This window comes from Pteropus medius, unplaced genomic scaffold (genome assembly GCF_902729225.1).
Source record: "Pteropus medius unplaced genomic scaffold, Ma_sr-lr_union100, whole genome shotgun sequence".
NCBI classification, from domain to species: Eukaryota; Metazoa; Chordata; class Mammalia; order Chiroptera; family Pteropodidae; genus Pteropus; species Pteropus medius.
The window spans coordinates 1-18,547 of record NW_024352789.1 but is presented as its reverse complement, the minus strand read 5'-3'; the positions used below and the strand labels follow the sequence as shown (position 1 = coordinate 18,547).

The 18,547-nt window shown below is 61.1% G+C and overlaps 2 protein-coding genes and 1 pseudogene across 8 annotated transcripts in view; 1 reads left to right on the top strand and 2 right to left on the bottom strand.

The window, feature by feature from the left end:
* Nucleotides 1-8,552, bottom strand: part of IQGAP3 (IQ motif containing GTPase activating protein 3) — a 31,744-nt gene extending 23,192 nt beyond the window's left edge. Inside the window, exons 1-5 of one of the 2 annotated variants that reach the window (XM_039849827.1) lie at nucleotides 8,407-8,552; nucleotides 5,923-6,010; nucleotides 2,228-2,384; nucleotides 1,582-1,659; nucleotides 432-508 (exon numbers count right to left, since the gene is read on the bottom strand). In XM_039849827.1, the coding sequence (XP_039705761.1) occupies nucleotides 432-508; nucleotides 1,582-1,659; nucleotides 2,228-2,384; nucleotides 5,923-6,010; nucleotides 8,407-8,443 (437 nt within the window). In that variant the 5' untranslated portion in view covers nucleotides 8,444-8,552. Of the gene's footprint in view, nucleotides 1-431; nucleotides 509-1,581; nucleotides 1,660-2,227; nucleotides 2,385-5,922; nucleotides 6,011-6,560; nucleotides 6,936-8,406 lie in introns of those variants that run through there. The other variant, XM_039849826.1, reaches the window with a different exon arrangement.
* TTC24 (tetratricopeptide repeat domain 24) lies at nucleotides 8,553-16,626 on the top strand. 6 transcript variants are annotated; one of them, XM_039849829.1, is made up of 10 exons: nucleotides 8,553-10,188; nucleotides 10,904-10,931; nucleotides 11,240-11,946; nucleotides 12,135-12,338; nucleotides 12,764-12,892; nucleotides 13,044-13,156; nucleotides 13,480-13,575; nucleotides 14,471-14,553; nucleotides 14,663-14,766; nucleotides 15,085-15,823. In XM_039849829.1, the coding sequence occupies exons 3-10, from the start codon at nucleotides 11,244-11,246 to the stop codon at nucleotides 15,228-15,230; spliced, it is 1,578 nt and encodes a 525-aa protein (XP_039705763.1). In that variant the 5' UTR covers nucleotides 8,553-10,188; nucleotides 10,904-10,931; nucleotides 11,240-11,243; the 3' UTR covers nucleotides 15,231-15,823. The 6 variants fall into 6 exon arrangements, with proteins under 6 accessions (XP_039705763.1, XP_039705764.1, XP_039705762.1 ...); XM_039849828.1 differs by having other exon boundaries at nucleotides 8,554-10,188; nucleotides 10,856-10,931; XM_039849833.1 differs by adding an exon at nucleotides 14,940-15,083 and having other exon boundaries at nucleotides 8,558-10,931; nucleotides 15,684-15,821.
* A 404-nt stretch (nucleotides 16,627-17,030) lies between these two features.
* Nucleotides 17,031-17,149, bottom strand: LOC120592282 (uncharacterized; annotated as a pseudogene).
* Nucleotides 17,150-18,547: the final 1,398 nt, after the last annotated feature.

Here is an 18,547-nt window from a genome sequence, read left to right as displayed (position 1 = left end):
GGGGACACGGCCAGCAGAGACCCGCTGCGCCGAGGCACAGGGGCCAGAGAGGACGCAGGAAGCGAGGTCGGGAAGAGGCGGCGGGGTGGACGGGGGGACCGTCTGATTCGGCCAGCGGTGGCTGACGGCCGCGTGCGCGCAGAACCGAGCAGCCCTCACTGTTCCCACTACGTGACGGGCACGTGACGGGCACGTGACACTCTTGGTGGGTCCCGTGCGCCCCAGTCTCAGGCTGAAGACGCTGCCCTGCCCGCTCCCCTTCGCCCACAGGCCACGCACGGACGCCCGCAAACGCGCACAGGAGTGCAACACAGCCGCTCCCCGAATCCTCGCTCCTGGGACCCGCCCCGCGCCGTGTCCGCTGTCCGCTGTCCGCTGCTGGGCGCACGCGCCGGAGGCCCAGGTGACGGACCGAGGCCGGGCTCTCTCACCTGAGCGCGTGCAGGCAGTACACCACCCGGGGCATGTTCTTCTTGTCGTAGATGTCTGTGGTCTCCGGGAAGAAGGTCTGCAGAGAACACCGCCCGTCACGGCCACGCTGGCACCGGATGCGGGCGCCGGGGGCTCGTCCTCTGCGACCTGGGGTGTGTGCTCCTCGGTTGCCCGGGGCTTCTAGGTCAGTCCCTCCAACCATTTACGGCCAGCCCAGCGTCCACACAAGGCAATGGGGACACTCACTAAGCCGAGACCACGTGGCCCAGATCGACCAAACGCCACATAGGCTGTCAAGGGCACAGGACGCGGGCCGTATCCTCCAGGAGGGACAGGCCCTGTCACCCTAAAGACATGGCCAGCCCGTGCCCCTCGCCTCGGACTCTTGCCAGAAGGTGGCATGCAGGGGGTCCCTGTCTCCGAGCCAGAGGCCTCCGACCGGCGGGGGCCCCTCTAAGAGGAACTGAGTCACCCCAGGCACGGCTGTCCATGCCACCTGCGACCCTAACGGGGTCTAACCGCAGTGCCTCTTCACTTCACATTGACAAGAAAGGACCAGATCTAGAGACTCAGTGCCCCCACCCACGGAGGACACGTGGCCTCCACAGCTCCCGCCTCCCACCAAAGCGTCTTTCTTGACTTCTGTTCCCGTGTCTTGGAATTCAAAGCAGAGAGAACCCGTCATGCCTGTGTGCCCAGCTCTCTACAAGTGACAAAGGGAAGTCACATGATCACGACCCTCCTGCCAGCCTAGTAGACAGGGCAGGGCTGCTGTCCCCATTTCACAGACAAGAAGCCAGCTCAGAATCAGAGGATGAGAGGACACACAGCATGCGTCCACTTGGGGTCTGGGGCCGGGACTTCCAAGCCGGCCCCTGGGGGTGTGGCGTGCCCTCGCTTCGCGCCGTGCAGTTCTCGGGGGGAGGAGGTTGGCCGGGGCACGCCCCATCTCCCGTGTCACCCGGGGCCTCACGGTAAAAGCCTCCGCCCGCTTTTACCCACGGGGAAGGCGCGGACAGACACCAGTAACACAGCCCCAAGGAACCTAAACTCTCGGATCAAGTCAGAAGACGCAGCGATGAGGGTACAGGGTCCCCGGGAGAGAGTGTGTGTGGCGAGGGCTGAGCCCCAACCCGGGCCCGGCGTTACCGGAGGCAGACCGACGTGGGCGATGGCGGACAGCCAGAGGTTGATGTTGTCCGTGTGGCGGAAATGCAAGCCGGTCGCCTGGGAGGGAAAGGAGACGAGAACCCGCTCCAGTTCTCGGGGTTCCCTCCGCGCAGAGCCCCGACCACGGCCCGGAGGCTTGAGGAGCTGGGGGAGCCGGAGGCACCTGCCCCGTGGCCTTGCCAGGACAGACGCAGGCCGACGGGCACCATGGGGTGGGTGTCCGGCAGGACACCGGGGACAACGGGGCACAAATGGGGCTAGGAATCCAGCAGGGCAGACCTGGGGCAGGAGGCGGGGGCGGGGCGGGCTGGCTGCGGCATGGGGGGGGCCAGCACGCCCAGGGAGCACAGCCTGGGGGTGCAGACTGGGGGTGGCGGAGTCTGCTTGCGAGCTCTCCTATCGGGGAATCAGGGGGATCCCAAAGCCTGCCCAGCGAGTGTCCCTTGCTGCTACGGATAATGTGCAGCCACCACCGCTGCTGTGGTCCCAGCGCGATGATCAAGGGGACGCTCTTCGTCCTCGGAGTGTCCAGGTTCGGACAACGAGTGGTGTGTCCCCCTGCTCCCGTGGCTATAGGAAGGGGCAGTGAGCGGAAGGCCGCAGCGGGCAGAGCCCTCGGACTCACCCGATACCGCAGCTGCTGCATGTCATAGATCTTCTTCAGGGGGACCACGGAGGGCGCGAAGCAGTGGCCCAGCTTCGCCAGCAGCACCCCGTTCCGGAGGCTGTCCTCCAGCTCCACCGGGGAAGGCAGCTCCTCCCTCAGGCAGGCCTCCATCCAGCTGAGGGCACGAGAGCATGGGGGGTCCTTTGCACATGCCCCGGCCCAGGACCTCCCCTCCCCGACTGCCCGGCCTCCCGCCCCTGGCCTGCTCCCAGCGCCCCTCTCTGCCCACTGCCTGGCTGTGCCCACCCTCTCCCAAGCTGCCCAACCCCTGGACTGGCCGTTTCTCAGCCCCCAGCCCCGGAAAAGCTCCCCTGACCAATCTGAACCCGCCCGCCTCTGGGGAGCTTAAACAGGCTCCTGTGTGGCACATGATATAACCGTTCACGCAGCCTGCCAGGCACTTGACTGCCGGACCAACCGGATCTGCTTACTCTCCCATCCGGCACGTTCTCTGAGAAGCCAGGTACAGAAGGGTCAGGCCTGCCCGTGAGCATGACCCACACGGCCCGTAACCCGGCTTTGATGAGGAGGGTGGTGGGGAACCCCCAGGGCTGGCGGGAGGGGAGCAACGCAAAGGGCCAGGAAGGTCGCGACCCTTGGCATCGGAAGACACCGTCTCCCCCTTCACCCGAGCCTCAGCTGCACAACCTGCAAAGTGAACCCTGTGCCGCCGCCCAAACCCTGTGCTGCCCGAACCCCACGCCACCCGAACCCCGCGCCGCCTGAACCCCTGCTTCAGCCGGCAGCTGCCCAGGCTCAGGAGCGAAGGCCGTGAAAACACTTTGCATGTAAGTGTAAAGTGTTAGCGTCGCTGCTGGACAGGGCCCCTGGGTGGGGTCTGCACGCTTCTCCGGCCCTCAGGGTCGGCATGAGAGCAGCCGTTCCCAAAGCCGATCGCGGCCCACCTCACGCCTCCCCGCCAGGCGCCTCACTGCCTGTCCCCCCGTCCTGCTTATGCAGAGCGTTCAGAACGTACTATTGACTAAGAGGAAGGAATGAGGCGTCTATCCTGCTGTTAGAGCCGACATTCACTTACAGGAATACGGGGTCGAGAGGGACAGGTGGAAGGACATGAGAAAGCGCAGACCGAGGCAGAACGTGGGGTGCGCTATGGGGCGCGTGCCCCACTTCTCCGACAGGTCGGTGACATGAGAACTGAGAAGGGGCGGCGGGCAGTTCTAGGGTAAAGACCACCCGAGGGTCACGACGACCAAGGGTGATGCGTGAACGTGCTCAGGTCCCTATGGGAAAGCGGATTGTTTTAGACAAGCAGGAAAATTTGAAAGAGGCCTGGAGATTGATCTTCCCAGGACCGAGGGATGACTTGGGGGCTTTGCGATGGTGCTGCGGCCACGTCGGCAAATGCCCACGCACTACGGAGACACGCGTCGAGGTGCGTGGGGCACGTGACAAAGGGACAGGGACGTGACGTCGTCTTGGTTTACAGGTGGTGGGATCGTCTGTGCAGGAAATCTGAAGGAAGGCGCCCGGAACATGCTGGCACTGACAAGGGATTGCAGCCAGTTTTCGGGATATGAGGCCAACGTATAGAAGTCAATTGCTTTCCTGTATACCAAGTGGGATTTGAAATTAAAAACAATACCATTTACGTCCGTTAGCGCCCCCAAAAATCACATTCGTGGGTATAAATCTAACAAAACATCCACAAGATCAACGTGAGAAAACCGTAAAACGCTGACGAACGAAATCAAAGAACTGAATAAATGAAGAGATTTTCCATATTCATGGATCGAAAAACTCAATATTGTCAACATGTCAGTTCTTCCCGATTTGAACTGTAGATTCGATGCAATCCCAATCGAAAGCCTGGTAAGTTATTTTGTGGATTTCGAGGAACCGAGTCTACAGTTTACGGGGAGCAGCAGCAGACTCGGCATGGGCCACCCGACACTGGAGGAGGACACTGGAGAAGCGACTCAGCCACAGCGATCCAGACAGGGCGGGGCAACGAGACTCACATAAACGGTCAACTGACCCCGGACAGAGGAGCAAAGGACACACAGCGGAGCAGGGACAGTCTCCTCGACACACGGAATGGGAACGACCGGCCGTCCGCCTACAAAAGACGAGCCTAGACGCAGATCTTACACCCGTCATGGAAATCAGCTCAAACGGAAGCATCAACTGAAGTGTAAAATGCAAAACTGTTAAACTCCTAGAAGCCAGCATAGGAGAAGATGATGCGAGGTCACCTGGGTGACCTCGGATGTGGTGACGGCTTTTTAGACACAACGAAGGCGTAATTCTTGAAAGAAACAATTGATAAGCTGAACTTGACTAAAATTCAAAACTTCTGCTCTACAACAGACAACGTCAAGAGAATGAGAAGACCAGCCACAGACTGAAAGAATTTGCAAAAGACGCCTCTGATAAGTGTTACTCAAGATAACAAACGACTGTCAAAACTCAACAATAAGAAAACAAACAACCCGATCGAAAAATGGACCAGAGACCTTAGCAGACCTTCTTCACCAAAGAAGACACGCAGAGGGCAATGGCACATGAAAAGATGCTCCGCATCTTATGTCATCAGGTGAATGCAAATTAAAACAACAACGGGACACCAGACACACCCAGAACAGCCCACGTCTGGAGCGCTGACCACCGATCGATCGATCGCTGGCGAGGAGGTGGAGCGGCAGGAGCTGTCACTCACGCTCGCTGCTCCTGCGAACGCGAGACGGTGCAGCCACTCAGGAAGACGGCTTAGTGGATTCTTGCAACGCTAAACATACTGTCCCCCTACGACCCAGCAGTCATGCTCCCTGATGTTCACCCAAAAGAGCCAAAGCCTGTGTCCACACAAAAAAACCTGCACGCAGATGTTATGGAAGCTTTGATCGGAGCTGCCGGAACCCGAAGCCACCGAGGTGCCCTTGGGTAGGGGGATGGGCCGCGGTGCGTCCGGGCAGGGCAGCACTGTCATTATCCAGCGCCAATAAGAAATGAGCTGTCAGCCCCGAGACGGCAGGCAGGAAGCTTGAATGCACATTACCACGAAGCAGCAGCCAACGTGACAAGGCTGCGTGTTGTGTGATGCCAGGTACGTGACGTTCTAAAGAAATAGCAAACGGGACAATAAAGTGACGGTGCTTGCCAGGCGCTGGGGGAGGGGGGACGGGAGGAGCACAGGAGATTTTTAGGGCAGTGAAGGGACTCTGTGTGACACTATAATGGTGGATACGTGTCGTTATACATTTGTCCAAACCCGCAGAATATGCGACCCCAGGAGGGGGCCCTAATGTGGACCGTGGACTTGGGGTGATAATGACATCCGTGTCAGTGTGGTTCGTCATCTGTAACAAAGCGCCTTTTTACCTTTTCTCTCTGGCCAGAGAGAGGATTGACAGTGGGGAGCTGCAGTGGGGGCAGCGTGTGTGGCCAGGGGAGCGGCGATGTGTGTGAGGGCTAGTGTGTGTTATTGTGGACAGGGTGGATGGAAAGTCTACCTTCCTCTCACTTTTGCTGTGAACCTAAAACAGCTCTGATAAAACAGAGTCTTAAAAAACATCGAAGATGCTATTTCAACTCTCCCTTCCCTACAGGACGGGCCCTGCCCTCTGCGTTTGCTGTGGGGACAGGCGCTGTGGGCGGGGTGGGGGCGGCCGGGGAGAGGGCGCCCCGCTGCTCACCGCTTGGCCTCCTCCAGCCGGCACAGGTACTGATAGGCCACGCTCTGCCTCCTCTGCTCGTCCATCTCCTCGGCCGTGAGGCGCTCATCTGAGGGGCGAAGGGGACAGGGTCCGGGAAGGGGGCGTTAGACAGAGGGCCGGAGGCTCCCCCTAACGCATGTCTTAGGCGGCTCTGCTCAGGACCGGAGGTGTCCCCCGTATCCGTGTCCCTCTACCCAGGATACCCTGGCTCCCGTCTGCTGCCCCCACCCGTGGCGCTGTCCTCGGCAGCACCCTGCCGAAGCGCGGCCCGTCCACCGCCGTCCTGCTCAGAGATACTCCTGCCCGTCCCCTGCAGACGGCTTCCTGACCCCTCCTTGCCGAATCCGCCTCAGGGCCCCCCCTCAATGCCTCCCAGCAGAGACGTCCGGCCCCCTTGGCCGGGAATTTGTCTCCTCGCTCTACCACTAACTAGATGCTGAGTTCTCCGAGGCCTGGACCTGTGTCACCACCCGCCCCAGGCCTCTCCCAGAGGCTGGGCTGACAGGGCAGCAAGGACTCGTCATCGACAGCCTTTCCCTCATCCCACACCTCCCTGTGCAGGCGCTGGGCTAGGGGACCCCTCTTCTCAAGAAGAGAGACAATCACTAGAACAGCACCTAATGTAACAAGCGTGGTCATGGCTGGTGACAGTCCACATGGGCAGCAAAGGGAGCAAGGGGTTCTGTGACCGGACTCTTAAAAACCCTTGAGGAATGAGGGGGCGGGGGGACGGGGAGCACCGCCACCACTCGGGACTAAGTACGACAGGTGATCAAGGACCACAGCGCATCTTCGCCCGTTTTGGTGCGGGCCACCTGAGGAGGAAAACAACCTCCAGGCTAAACAAAATGCAAACGCTCTGACCCCCAAACTCAAGAACAGGGAGCCCCGAAATGAGAGGCGTTCACATTCTGCCTTAGCCACGGCCTCCCTCCGCCCTGGTGCTTCCTCCTCTCCCCAGCTCTGCGGTCTCCTTAGAGACGACAAATACAAAATCAGGATGAGAGAAAGCTACACACACACACACACACCAAAAAAATAAACTCAGAGGCCTCGGTCACTCTGCCTGACTCAGCACTTAATGCTTCCCACTCATCCTGCAGTATGATCTGGGGGAGGGGCAGGCTTATCCAACTGGCAGTTCACACACACACACACACACACACACACACACACACCCTCCTGTTCACACTGCAAAGTGCTGGCCAACCGCAGGAAGTCCACAGGTCCCTCCGAGGCGGGGCACAAGGAACAAGTGTTGGCTGTCGGTTGCTAAGCATGGAAAATAAGCCAGTAAGCGAATGACATAACCCCAGAGCTATGAACGGGTTGGTGAGAGCCACTGACTGGGCTGGGCGGGCCGGGTACAGACAGGCTCAGCCTAAGTCGGTGCCCGCCCCTCTGGGGTCTGACCCAGCCTCCCTCCAGAGGTGGGTGGGCGTGCACCTTGTCTTTTGAATCCTAAGGGAGGGAAAAGGAAAAGGGTGGAAGGAAGAGACTGCCTGGCGTTCAGAAGGTCAGACGCACGGCTGACCACACCTGCTGGCCCTAAAGCTCTGGGAGGGGCTCGTGAACTTGCACCTCAAACGAGTGCCCCAGGTAATTCTGACACCCTGAAGCTGGATAGGCATGGTCCCCAAGGGGCCTCGAAAAGTCAAGGAGCCCTCTGTGGGAGTCAAAAAAAATAGTTTTCCTCCCACTTTTCTAAGTTCTTCTGGCTGAGTCGATAATCAAAATAACAGGAGACAGACGAACAGGAGAAAAATGTCCAAAAGGTATGATGGGCGTTCATGTGGAGGCCGCGGGAACGCAGATCCCTGGAGGCCTCGGGCAGTGGGGTGAACATGCCCCTCTGGACAAAGGCGGGGCGGGGTCTGGAGAGGAGAAGGTGAAGCATGCGACACAGATCTTTGCTGGGCCTCCAGAACCGGCGGGACGCGGGCGGGGACCGCGAGCAGGCCCTGCTGCGGTGGTCCCCGCCCCCCCCTCGGGTCCCAGGCGACGGCCAGGTGACGCCCTGCCTCCAAGCCAGCTTTCCTATCTGACCTCCTTCAGGCGGGAGGGCCACAGCTTCTTCCCGAGTCTTCTGTCTCCCAACAACTCGGTTAAAATCAACGTCCCAAAAGGTGCATTTGGGGGTGGCAAAACTTTGCTCCCCGTCACCCTCCAGGTCCCTTTTGGCGTCTGTCCTGTCCCCTGGTAGCGCTTAGCAAGCATGGCAGCCATCCGTAACCGCTGAATTTTAGGGGGCCACCCGGACCATCCGCATTCCCCCTCCGCGGAGCCCAGAATGTGGGGAGAAGGGAGGAAACCAGCTCGCAGGGCCGGGAGGTCCGGCCGCGCCCAGCTCCGCTCCGGCCGCGCAGGAGGACGGCGTCCGGGGCCGGTGTCCCCCCGCCCGCTGCGCCCTCCCAGGGCCGCCCCCTCCCCGACCCGCGGGGACAGCACGGCCCGGCCACTCACAGACCGCCCGGCGCGGGGCCGCGCCGCTCGCCTCCATGTCCTCTCGGAGTTTGAATCTCCCGCCGCCGGCCACCGCCCCTCGCCGTCGCCGCGGCCAGACGGGCCGCGCCGGGGCCGCGCGCAGGGGACCCTGGGATTTGCAGTCCGGCCGGGCGGGCCCCGCGCTCCCTCCCCGCGGACCCCGGACTCCTCCTTCTCATCCGCCCGGCCCTTTCCAGGGGTCGGGGTGTGTGCAGCCTTCTCGCATCCTGACCGTATTTGTCGTCCCTAAGGGGCCCGCAGAGGTGGGGAGAGGAGGAAGGACCAGGAGGCGGGGAGGCCGTGGCTAAGGCAGAGCACGAGAGGAGATGAGCAACCAGAGGCTTAGAAGTGCCGCCCCGCCGAAAACGCGCAGAGCCCAGGCCAGCTCCAGGGCGAGCCCCTAACCACTGCGGACCGCCGGCCCCCAAGGCCATGGGCGCCAGACCGAGAGGAGAGGTGTGCTGGAGAGCGGCTGCGGAATGGGGAGCAGCCGGACCGCGAGCTGCAGGAGAGGCGGCCACATGGGCGTCTACCAGCTCGGGGACCCGGGCGTGGGCCACCGGCTAAGGCGGAACGCAGCGTGGGCGGGTTAGAGGAAGCGGGAACTGCCCCTGGACAAGCTCGGTCTAGGAGGCACTGGCTTGTCACTGGAGTTAAAATCAGGGAGGCGGAAGCGCAGGTCAAGCGGGAAAGAGCAAAGGGCAGAGTGAACGAACGAGAGAATGATGCAGACAGATCGCCGGATCGCTGAGAGCCACTGGAAGTGCGGTGACAGCGGCCTCAGTCCCTGTGTCTCCCCAAATCACCCCGCCTCGGGGAAGCCCCGGAGTCCACAGCAGACTGAGCAGCCCGTCTGGCCCCGGCCAGGCTGAGGTGGCTCCTGCAGGCCCGGCCGTGGGCCGAGGAGCCTCGGACCTGGCACGGCAGGCCCTGGGCGGAGGCCCCGGCCGGAGGCCCCGGGCAAACGCGGCTGAGCCCCACCGTTCCCTCAGAGTTCCCTTCGTTTCTGGCAAAGCCCCCTCTACTTAGAAGAGGCCCGTTCCCAGGTCAGCGAGGACATTGCTGTCTGATGCAGGCCACCCAGGGGCCTGCCGTCCTCCCATGACGCAGAACTCGGGGGGCTGCGGATCCGCGGAGCCAGGAAAAGGGGGTCCGCGGGCAGCGAGGCTCTTCTGATGCCCAGGCCTTTCCTGACCATCGACCTTTCGCCCTGTTCCCATCTGCGAAACTACCCCGCAGAAGCGCAGCGCGCGAGCGCGCGTGCCCACGTGCGTGCGGGAGGGTTCGCTTTCGGAGCGGCCCGAGCCTCTTTAAAGCTGGCCGTCGCAGCTAGTGGAGGGGACCCAGCCGCAGAAAGCCCGGGGTCTGGTCCAAGCTGCCCGACTGCTCTGTGACCTCTGGCAGGTCACACCTGCGGTCTGAGCCTGGCCCCCTCCTCTGTGAAAGGGGGAGACGGTCTTTGAGGTTGTAGCCAATAACAGACCCACGATGCTTGACTCATTGCTCCCAGTCAAAGACCTGAGGGATATGTCTGCAGGGGTGGGACAGGGCAGGCAATGGACCCCAGGCATCCGTGCCCAGGCACCCCCGGGGTCCAGCACTACGATAGGTCACCTGATCTGTCAATCAAAGAATCCCCTAGGAGCGGAGGGCGGTACTTGGTTGTCTGGTAACCCCCAGGGCTCTGAGCTAAGAGCCAGGGGCGGTAACTTAAGCCAGAGGGACCATTCCAGAAAGCCATCTGCGGAGAAGATCGAGGAGGTAAGGTGTCTCCCGGCTGAGGCCCCAGGACGGAGCGATGGCCCCAAAGAGGCAGGATTCCTGGGTGTTGTCAGGCGCAGGAGGAGTTTCTATAGAAGGGGAAAGTACCATCTCAGCCGCTTCCCCTAAAACAGGGCGGGGGTGTTGAGACCCCAGTGCCTGGGTCTCTCTCCTGTTCCAGCACCGGGGAGCAGAGCTTGGGAACAGGCCCCACCTCTCTAGAGGAGAGGCCCTGTCCGGAAGCAGAGCCGATGAAAGAGCGTCCTGGGTTTAAGGGCGCCTGGAGAGCAGGGTGTGGGGGCGGGGGCCGGAACCAGCCAGCAGACGGGGGAGAAAGGGTCCCCCGGGGCAGACAGCAAGAGGGCAGCAGGCGGCGGCCTCGCTCCTGGAAGTTGGCCCCTTGCCAGTTCAGGAGCCTCCTGGGCTTGGTGCCCCCCGCACGTGGCAGGGGCTCCCCGAGCGTCTGCTGACGTGGTTTGAGCTACGTCTTGAGATGCGGCAGGAGCACCTAGATTATGAGTGGGTGGTGCATGCGATGACGCGGGGGCGGGGGGCAGACGCTGGAGGACAGGCCCTGCCAACCGTGAGAGTGGCCGCGTCGGGCCGTCTTAAGTGCGTTAGACGCCGTGACCAGCCATCTCCGGGCGCTTTCATCTCGTCTGGTCAGCGTTTATCGGGATAAATGTGTGATAAACAGCTACCTGCTCTGTGCCAGGCCCTTCAAGTCGCTCCGAATCGAATAGGTGAGAGAGACACGAGAAGTGCCAGCTCTGGCCCCGTGTGACACACGCCAGGTGGCGCGGAGGGCAGAGGGAGGCTGGCCAAGGGGAGGGCCGTTCCGAAGGAAGCTATTAACCTGAAGGAGGGAAGGCTAAGAATTGGCCGGGCATTACGGTGACAGTGGCGTAGATGAAGCAAAGCGCGGTGGCACGGGAGGTTCCCGCAGCCCAGGGATCTCAGCCGGGCAGGGAAGCCGCCGCACCGCCTGACAGGGCCTCTGCTTGGGGGGTGCCGAGGGCGCTGTGCTGAACCCCGTGCTCTCCGTTGTCAGCGCCATGTCTTCCCCCTCCCCCGAGGACGCCCCGCGAGAGCCTGAGCCAGAGTGCTCAAGCGCCAAGAAGGAAAAGAAGAGAAAGTGGCCACAGCGGGGGGCCAGCATCCTGGGCCTCACCAGGGCTGGCCACAGGGCCCTACTGGCCGGCCAGGACCAGGAGGCCTTGACCAGCTTCCAGAGGGCCTTCCTCCTGGCCTCCGAGGCCCCACGAGAAAGGGACACCCTCGTCCTCCAGGCCTGTGCCTTCAACCTGGGGGCTGCCTACGTGGAGACCGGGGACCCAGCCCGAGGCCTCGCGCTGCTCCTGCGAGCCCAGCCTGAGGGGCAGGCACAGGGCGGGCGTCACGGAGACCAGTGTTTCAACGTAGCTCTGGCCTACCATGCCCTGGGTGACCTGCCTCAAGCTTTGGCCTGGTACCGCAAGGCCCTGGGCCACTACCAGCCACTCTGTGACCAGGGGCGAGCCCAGGCAAAAATGGGAGCCTGCTACCAGGCTCTGGGGCAGCCCGAGCCAGCAGCTCACTGCCTGCAGGAAGCAAGCCGGGCCTATGTGCAGGCCGGGCAGCCGCGGGCTGCAGCCCTGGCGCTGGGGGCTGCGGCGGGCTGCATGCTGAGCAGCGGGCAGCACGCGGTGAGCGAGGTGGTGCGGGTGCTGCAGGAAAGCCGGAGGCTCGCAGAGAGGAGCGCCGAGCGGGGGCTGCTGGGTGAGGCCTTTGGGCTGTGGGGACGTTCAGGCCGGGCGACACTCAGAGGTGGGGTGGAAGCAGAGGCCTTTCTGAGGGCTGGGGAAGGGGCCGGTGGGCCTTGGGGAAGGAGCGTGGGACGGGGGCTACCCCAGTGCAGCCTCGGTCACATCCGGCCTGGCTACCCGTGACCTTGGCCTGGCCCCCAGGGCGGCTGTACAATGACCTAGGCCTGAGCTACTCCCAGCTCCGGCTGTTCCCGCTGGCGGCCGAGGCCTTCCTGCAGGCGCTGCCCCTGTGCCGGGCGCCGGGAGAGGCGGCCACGGTGCTGACAAACCTCGGGATGGCCCACAACGCCCTCGGCAACTACCAGGAGGCCCGGGAGTTCCACCGGAAGGCTGCCGCCCTGCACGGTGCGTGCCAGGGCCTGGGGAATCCGTCTGGGACCGAGGGACTGAGAGGGGGTCCAGCAGGGGCCCCAAAGCTGAGGAGTGGCTGGACTTTTAGGACCGGTTATGGGGCTGGGGATGCAGGAAGTGGGTGGCCAGGCAGGGCAGAGGGTGCTGGGCCCAGAGGCCAAGGCCAGGGGCTGGGAGGGTAGCAGCGGGCAGAGGGAGAGCCATTCACGCCCGCCTTGCCCGCTGCACAGAGATGCTGCCTGGCTCGGACTGGCGGGGGCCGGCGGCGGGGGAGACTTTCAGGCCCAGGGTCAGGGCTGAGAGACGCTGGCTGTCAGGAGTCCAGGTCTCTGCCGCCTCTGGAGGGGTGCCTGTGGCACCCCGTTGGGGCAGGGTCCTGACGCCCACGGCCACTCAGGGTGGGTGGGCTCTGTCGTCAGGCTCTGCGGGGCAGCGCTGGGAGCAGGGCCGCAGCTTCGGCAGCCTGGCCTTCGCGCTGAGCCAGCTGGGGGACCACGAGGCCGCCAGGGACAACTACCTGCACGCTCTGCAGGCTGCCCAGGATGCTGGTGCGTGTGAGGGGTTAGCGGGTGGCGGGGTGGCGAAGGCTGAGAGTCCTTGGGGCCAGTGGAGAGGCAGATGGGGTGGGGGAGGGGAGTGCCTCTGGAGGGAGGGTCAGTGGGGCAGGAGGCGTGGAAAGACCTCTCCGGCTCTCCCCAGGGGACACTAAGGGGCAGTGGCAGGCCTGTGAGGGTCTGGGGGCCGCTGCGGCCAGACTGGGCCAGCATGCTCAGGCCTTGGAGCACTACAAGGACGCGCTGGCCCGGTGCCAGGTAAGGCCCTGTCCGGAAACCCAGCTCCTCCCGCCAGCCCTCCAGCCTTGCCCGCTGACACTCCGGCCTCCATCATCCACCCACTCATTAAGCACACACTGGGCACAGCGGGGGCTGGGTCCCGGGAACCTGGTGAGGGAGGGTCCCTCTGTCTCTGTCTCTGTCCACGGTGCTGGGCGGGGCCCTGGCAAAGGCAAGGGGTGGGCAAGAGGGAAGGAAGACAGAGCCCCTCCCCGCCGTGGGTCTCCCTGCCCCTCCCACGCAGGCCCCCGGGAGCCGAAGCGCTGACCTCCCCCGTACCCTACTTCCCTTCCTGTCCCCAGGAGCCAGGTTCTGTGAGAGAGCGGCTGGTGGCCAAGCTGGCGGATGCCATGAGGACCCACTTGGCCCGGGGTGGGCTGGTCCTGGCTCAGAGCCTGGTGAGCCGACCGCTGAGACGGAGCGGGGTGGGAGGACTGCCTGGAGGAGGCGGGTCGTGGTGAGCAGAGCTGGCACCCTCAAGTTGCTGGCCTGACCCCTGCTCATCTGCCCTCGTCCAGCATATGGGACACCTATTGCCTATTTGAGGCTGCAAGGTGGGCGGGGCATGGTGGCACGTGTCCCTCACTAGGGCTGTGCCAGGGCCCCGCTGACCGCTAACTAGCTCAGTGAAGCCAAGGGGTGCAAGCCAGGACCCCAGCCACACCAGGGAGACGGAGTTTTAAGTCCTTGGCTGCAGTTCCCGCAAGGGCCACAGGATGGGGGCAGTGCTCCCAGGAAGTCCCCTCTCCCAGCTCTGGACGCGGCTCCGTGGGTCTCCAGAGGGCCCCTCCTCCACCCGCCCTCACCTCTGTCCTGCTCCCAGCCTCTCCACAGGTCACTGTCCTTCGCTCACCCCTCGGGAGCTGACACATTTTCGTATTTATTATATGTATTTAGTAGGCTGTACGGCTTCTCTTATTTTAAAGACCAGGACGCCCTACTTAGAATTTGCAAACAAAATTAAATTAGCTTGATGAGGGAAGAGGACAGGGTTGGGGGCCAGTGGACCTGGGTTGCACTCAAAGTTGGCCACCAACCCTCTGCGACTTTGCTCCTGGAGGCCCTGGGCAGGGTGGGGCGGTGGTCAGGCTCTGGCCACGTCTGATCCTCCACGAGCTGGGCTCTACGTGACAGCCACCCGTAGGGCCTAACAGAGCGAAGGGCTTCACCCCGGGACTCCACCCACCGCCGGTTTGCCTGTCTCTCTGTCCCTCAGTGTGTCAGAGGGGATGTACTCACACGTCCACAGCCATTCTTCTCAGACTGACCCCCCTTACTCCCCTTCATCCCCAGACCTCAGCTCCGGGGCGGCCTCCAGTTCCGGGGGGAGCCTGCTCGGCGGGGGTGGGAAGGGGCCCAGCAGAAGGACTGCACAGGTGAGCGGGGCTGCACAGGTGTCGGGAGGTGTTGCAGCTGTGACCTCACAGCAACCCCCAGGGAAGAGGGGGCCTGGCCGGAGTGCTCTGCCCGTCCCCTGCCCCACAGGTGTCCCGGGGGGAGGGAAGAGGACGAGGAGGCCCTCAGGGGGCCAGAGGAAGAGGGCGCCCCGTCAGCTCCGGGGCCGGGCTGGCTTGTGCGGAGGCTGGAGCGTGAGTACACGTGGGCTGTCCCGGCTGAGGGGGGCACCCTCCCCACGCCCGTCATCTCTGCACTGCCTGCCTCCCCCCACTTCTGCTCCTCTCTCAAGACCCTCGCCCATTTCCCCTGAACCTTTTCCGAGTCACCACTTCCACCTTGCCTCCATGGTTTCCCTAACTTCTAGAACTTTCCGTCTGAGAGCACCAGCATTCGTGGGGAGCCCACCGCATGCCAGGGAGCTTGCTGTCTGGCCTCTCCCCGCAGAGGCTCCAGCGCCGGGGGCAGAATTCCTTGCTGCTCGTCGGCTTGATTTCACGTCTTCTTTGCAGTGTGTTTCCTTCCAGGCACTGGCACGTGGTCCCCACGCCAGCCACCGGGCGGCCGGGCTTGCCCAAGACCCTCCGTGCTCGGTGACCAGCAGGCCCCCCGCCCCCCGGCACCCGCCCTGCTTGTCCTCCCCAAGCGGTCTCTCTGACCAGGATGGTTCTTGGTCCAGAGGCCCACCATGAGTGTCTGTCCCTCTTCGTCCAGGCCAGGCCTCAGGGCCATCTCTTCTCCCATTTGGAGACCAAGGCCTGGTGCCCAGTGGCCCCAGGTCAGTAGGTGGGTCCCAGAGGGACCAGGGAGGCCTGGAGGATGGATAAAGGCAGTAGGAGAGGCTGTGGCCTTGGACGATTTAATGCAGGGACGTGAACCCTGTTCAGGCTGGGGAAGGTGCGGTCTGGTGCTTGGGGACAGACAGCCTCGCTCAGCCTCTGTCTCTGCCCTCGCTCAGTTCTGGACGCCCGGCGTGGCCCCGCCTCCTGCACGCCGGACTGCGGGCCCCAGAGAAAGGGAGCCTCCTCCCCACTGCCTTAGAGCCTGGCGGCAGAGGCGGGGGCGGGACAGGGTGACCGCAGCTGGGGCCAGCGGGCTGCTCTCTCCACAGCTACTCCCGCCGCCGAGCTCCGCCCCGCCTCCTTCAGGCCCTCGCCACAGCCCAGGGCCACCGGCCGCAGGGACCCGCGGAGACCCACGGCATCCGGCTTCTGCACGATCACGTGACCCCTTGCTGGCCGCAGCCCTGGCCGCCGTGGTACCTTCCCAAAACTCAACACACAGAGGGGTTTTGGGGACACAGCCTCTTTCAGGGTCCAGCGCTGTGCGGACACAGGACACAGCGCCATCAGCAGGCTGGGCAGGGGCTTTGCAATCTCGGCCCTGAGGCTCTTTGTTCCTTGCTGGGGTTTGGGGGCTCAGTAGGCAAAAGAACATAGGAAAATGGATGGTGAATCTCCCCTTTTCTCTCTGGATCCAAACCGCACGGTCCTACGGCCCTTGCCCGTTCTGCAAACTATGACTCCTCGGCCAGGAGGCTTTGGCGTTGGTGACTCTCGCCACCGTGTGCCCCCACCCCGCCTTCTCAGGCCGGAAATGGGTCATAAACCACATTCACCAACAGATGCACCCCACCTCCTCCCCGAACCCCAGCAGAGGCCTGCAGCCCACAGGACAACTGCTACCAGCAGCCATGAGGACAGTGAGATCGTGAAGTCTACCTCCTGGGCACTTGGCACAGGCCACGCGGTGTCCCACGTGCTTCACGAGTGTTTTCTCCCCTGATCCTCACGACAGACGACACCCCTCGCACAGTGGAGGAGCAGCAGGCAGACAGCTTAGCTCGTCCTCCCAGCTCACCCGACCGCTGAGTGACCCCGTGAGTCGAGGCTAGGCAGCAAGTCCCCTCTGCAGTGCTGTGCACGTCCACTCTCCTAGTGAAGCCACCGTTGGCTAAGGGTCGCCTGCGCTTGCTGCCGAGTGTGTCTGTGGTTGTACGTGTTATTGTAACTTAATTAAATATACAAATTGATGAGCCAAGAGTGTGAAAACAAGCACTGTTTCTATGAAAACTTAGTTGAATCCTTAGAAGACCTGATTAAAGTGAGTCACTTAAAAACTTGTTGACTTAGTTTTGTGAGCAAGATTATTACAGTCTGGGAGAAAGTCATAAAAATAGAGAAGAATTTTGCACTCAGACTGCCATTTATTCCTTCTTCCACCTTAAAACAGCAAGCTGCAAATTGCAGTGATACCCAGCTGGTGAGGTTTATGGAAAGATGGAGAACTAAATCATCAGCCCCATCCTCGGAGAACAGAGGCTGACCACTTTGACAGATGGCAATTGGATGTATTTATTTTTATATATTTTTTATTTTTTTAGGCGAGGCAACCCTTGGTCGACCTCACAGATTGCAAGGACCTTGTCAGCTTACAATCTCTTATTTTTTATTTTTTACACCTACAGCACCTGCTCTTCCTAGGTGGTCTCCCATCCAAGTACTAACCAGGCCTGACCCGGCTTAGCTTCCGTGATCAGACGGGATCGGGCTTGTTCAGGGTGCCATGGCTGTAGACTGTATTTTTTAAGTTGAAATAAGATGATCCACCCCTGATCGTGTCAGGTAAGAGGGCTTCTGCTGTACTGTGAACTACCTCACAATGAGATTTTGAGGACCATTAAAATATGTGGAGGACCTACTAGGTGCCAGGCACGGAGGCAGGTGCTGGGGATGCAGCTCTTAATCTTCCTTATGAAAATGGGGTGTCTTATCTTGTCAGCCATTCAAGACGTCTGGACTAAGTTGCAGGTTCACCAACTGTAACAAAAGCCAATACGACGGCTTTAACCAGAGAGAACTGGAATCTAACAGCCCAGGGCTCTCACAGTGGCTTCGAGAGCCAGGCAGGATGCTCTGCCATCCTCAGCCCAGGGTCTCCATCTCAAGGTCTAAGTGGCTGCTCCAGCTCCAGCATAAGAAGAAAAGAGGAAGTGTTTAAAGGATATGACCTGGCAGTTGCATGTGTCATTTCTGCTCACATCTCATTGGTCAGAGTTTAGTCACGTGTGCATGCCTAGCTGCTGCAAGGGAGGCTGTGTTTAGCTGGGCAGCCGCATGGCCAGATAAAACTCAGGGGTTCTGTTACAAAAGGAAGAAAGGAGAATGGATTTTGAGTAGCAGTGTCTGCCACGCAGGAGTATGGCCAACCCAATGCCAACCATCACTGGCTCTACCATTTAGTGATTATTGTCTCAGGGAAACTACTTGACTTCTCTCTGCCATTCAATTTCCTCATCTGTAACATGAGGATAAAAGCACATGACAGGACCGACAGGATTAAGTTAGAGAATATACGTAAAGCATCTGGAGCTCAGCTGGTGCTCAGTCCACGTGCTTCTGCTAAGTTGGTTCTGGAGGCATTTCTCTAAGAAAACTCCAAAAGTCCGAAGGGCAGCAACGAGGCGGACTGGGTGTCGGGCACTGGCTCCCTGGGGACAGCCCTCATATGGCTGTTTTCTAAATTCTGGGGGTGTGTGTGGTGGGGTATCTTTTGTGTCATGGTTTTATAGTTACATCTAATCAGAATGAAGTCAGCAGTGACAAGCCTTTAGTTACATATTGCTGCACTTGGGGAAGCAGTTCAGTACAGAATGATGCTTAAGACTAGACTCAAGGACAAGTTAGCTGCTTGGGTCCTAGCACCACTGACAGTCATCACTGTACATTGGGCATGTCATTCAACATCTTTGAGCCTTGGTTTTCCCATCAGTAAAATGGGAATAATAATAGGATTGCTACTAATATGAATTCAGATGATTCATGTTATCACTTGGCACAAGTTAAGTATTCACAACGTTATCTGTGTCAAAGGCAGATGCTCCGCGTTGTTTTAGAAATGAATCTTCAGAATCACTAAATTAATTCTCAAACAGGCCAGGGGGAGTCTTGACTAACATAAAGCTATCTAGATACT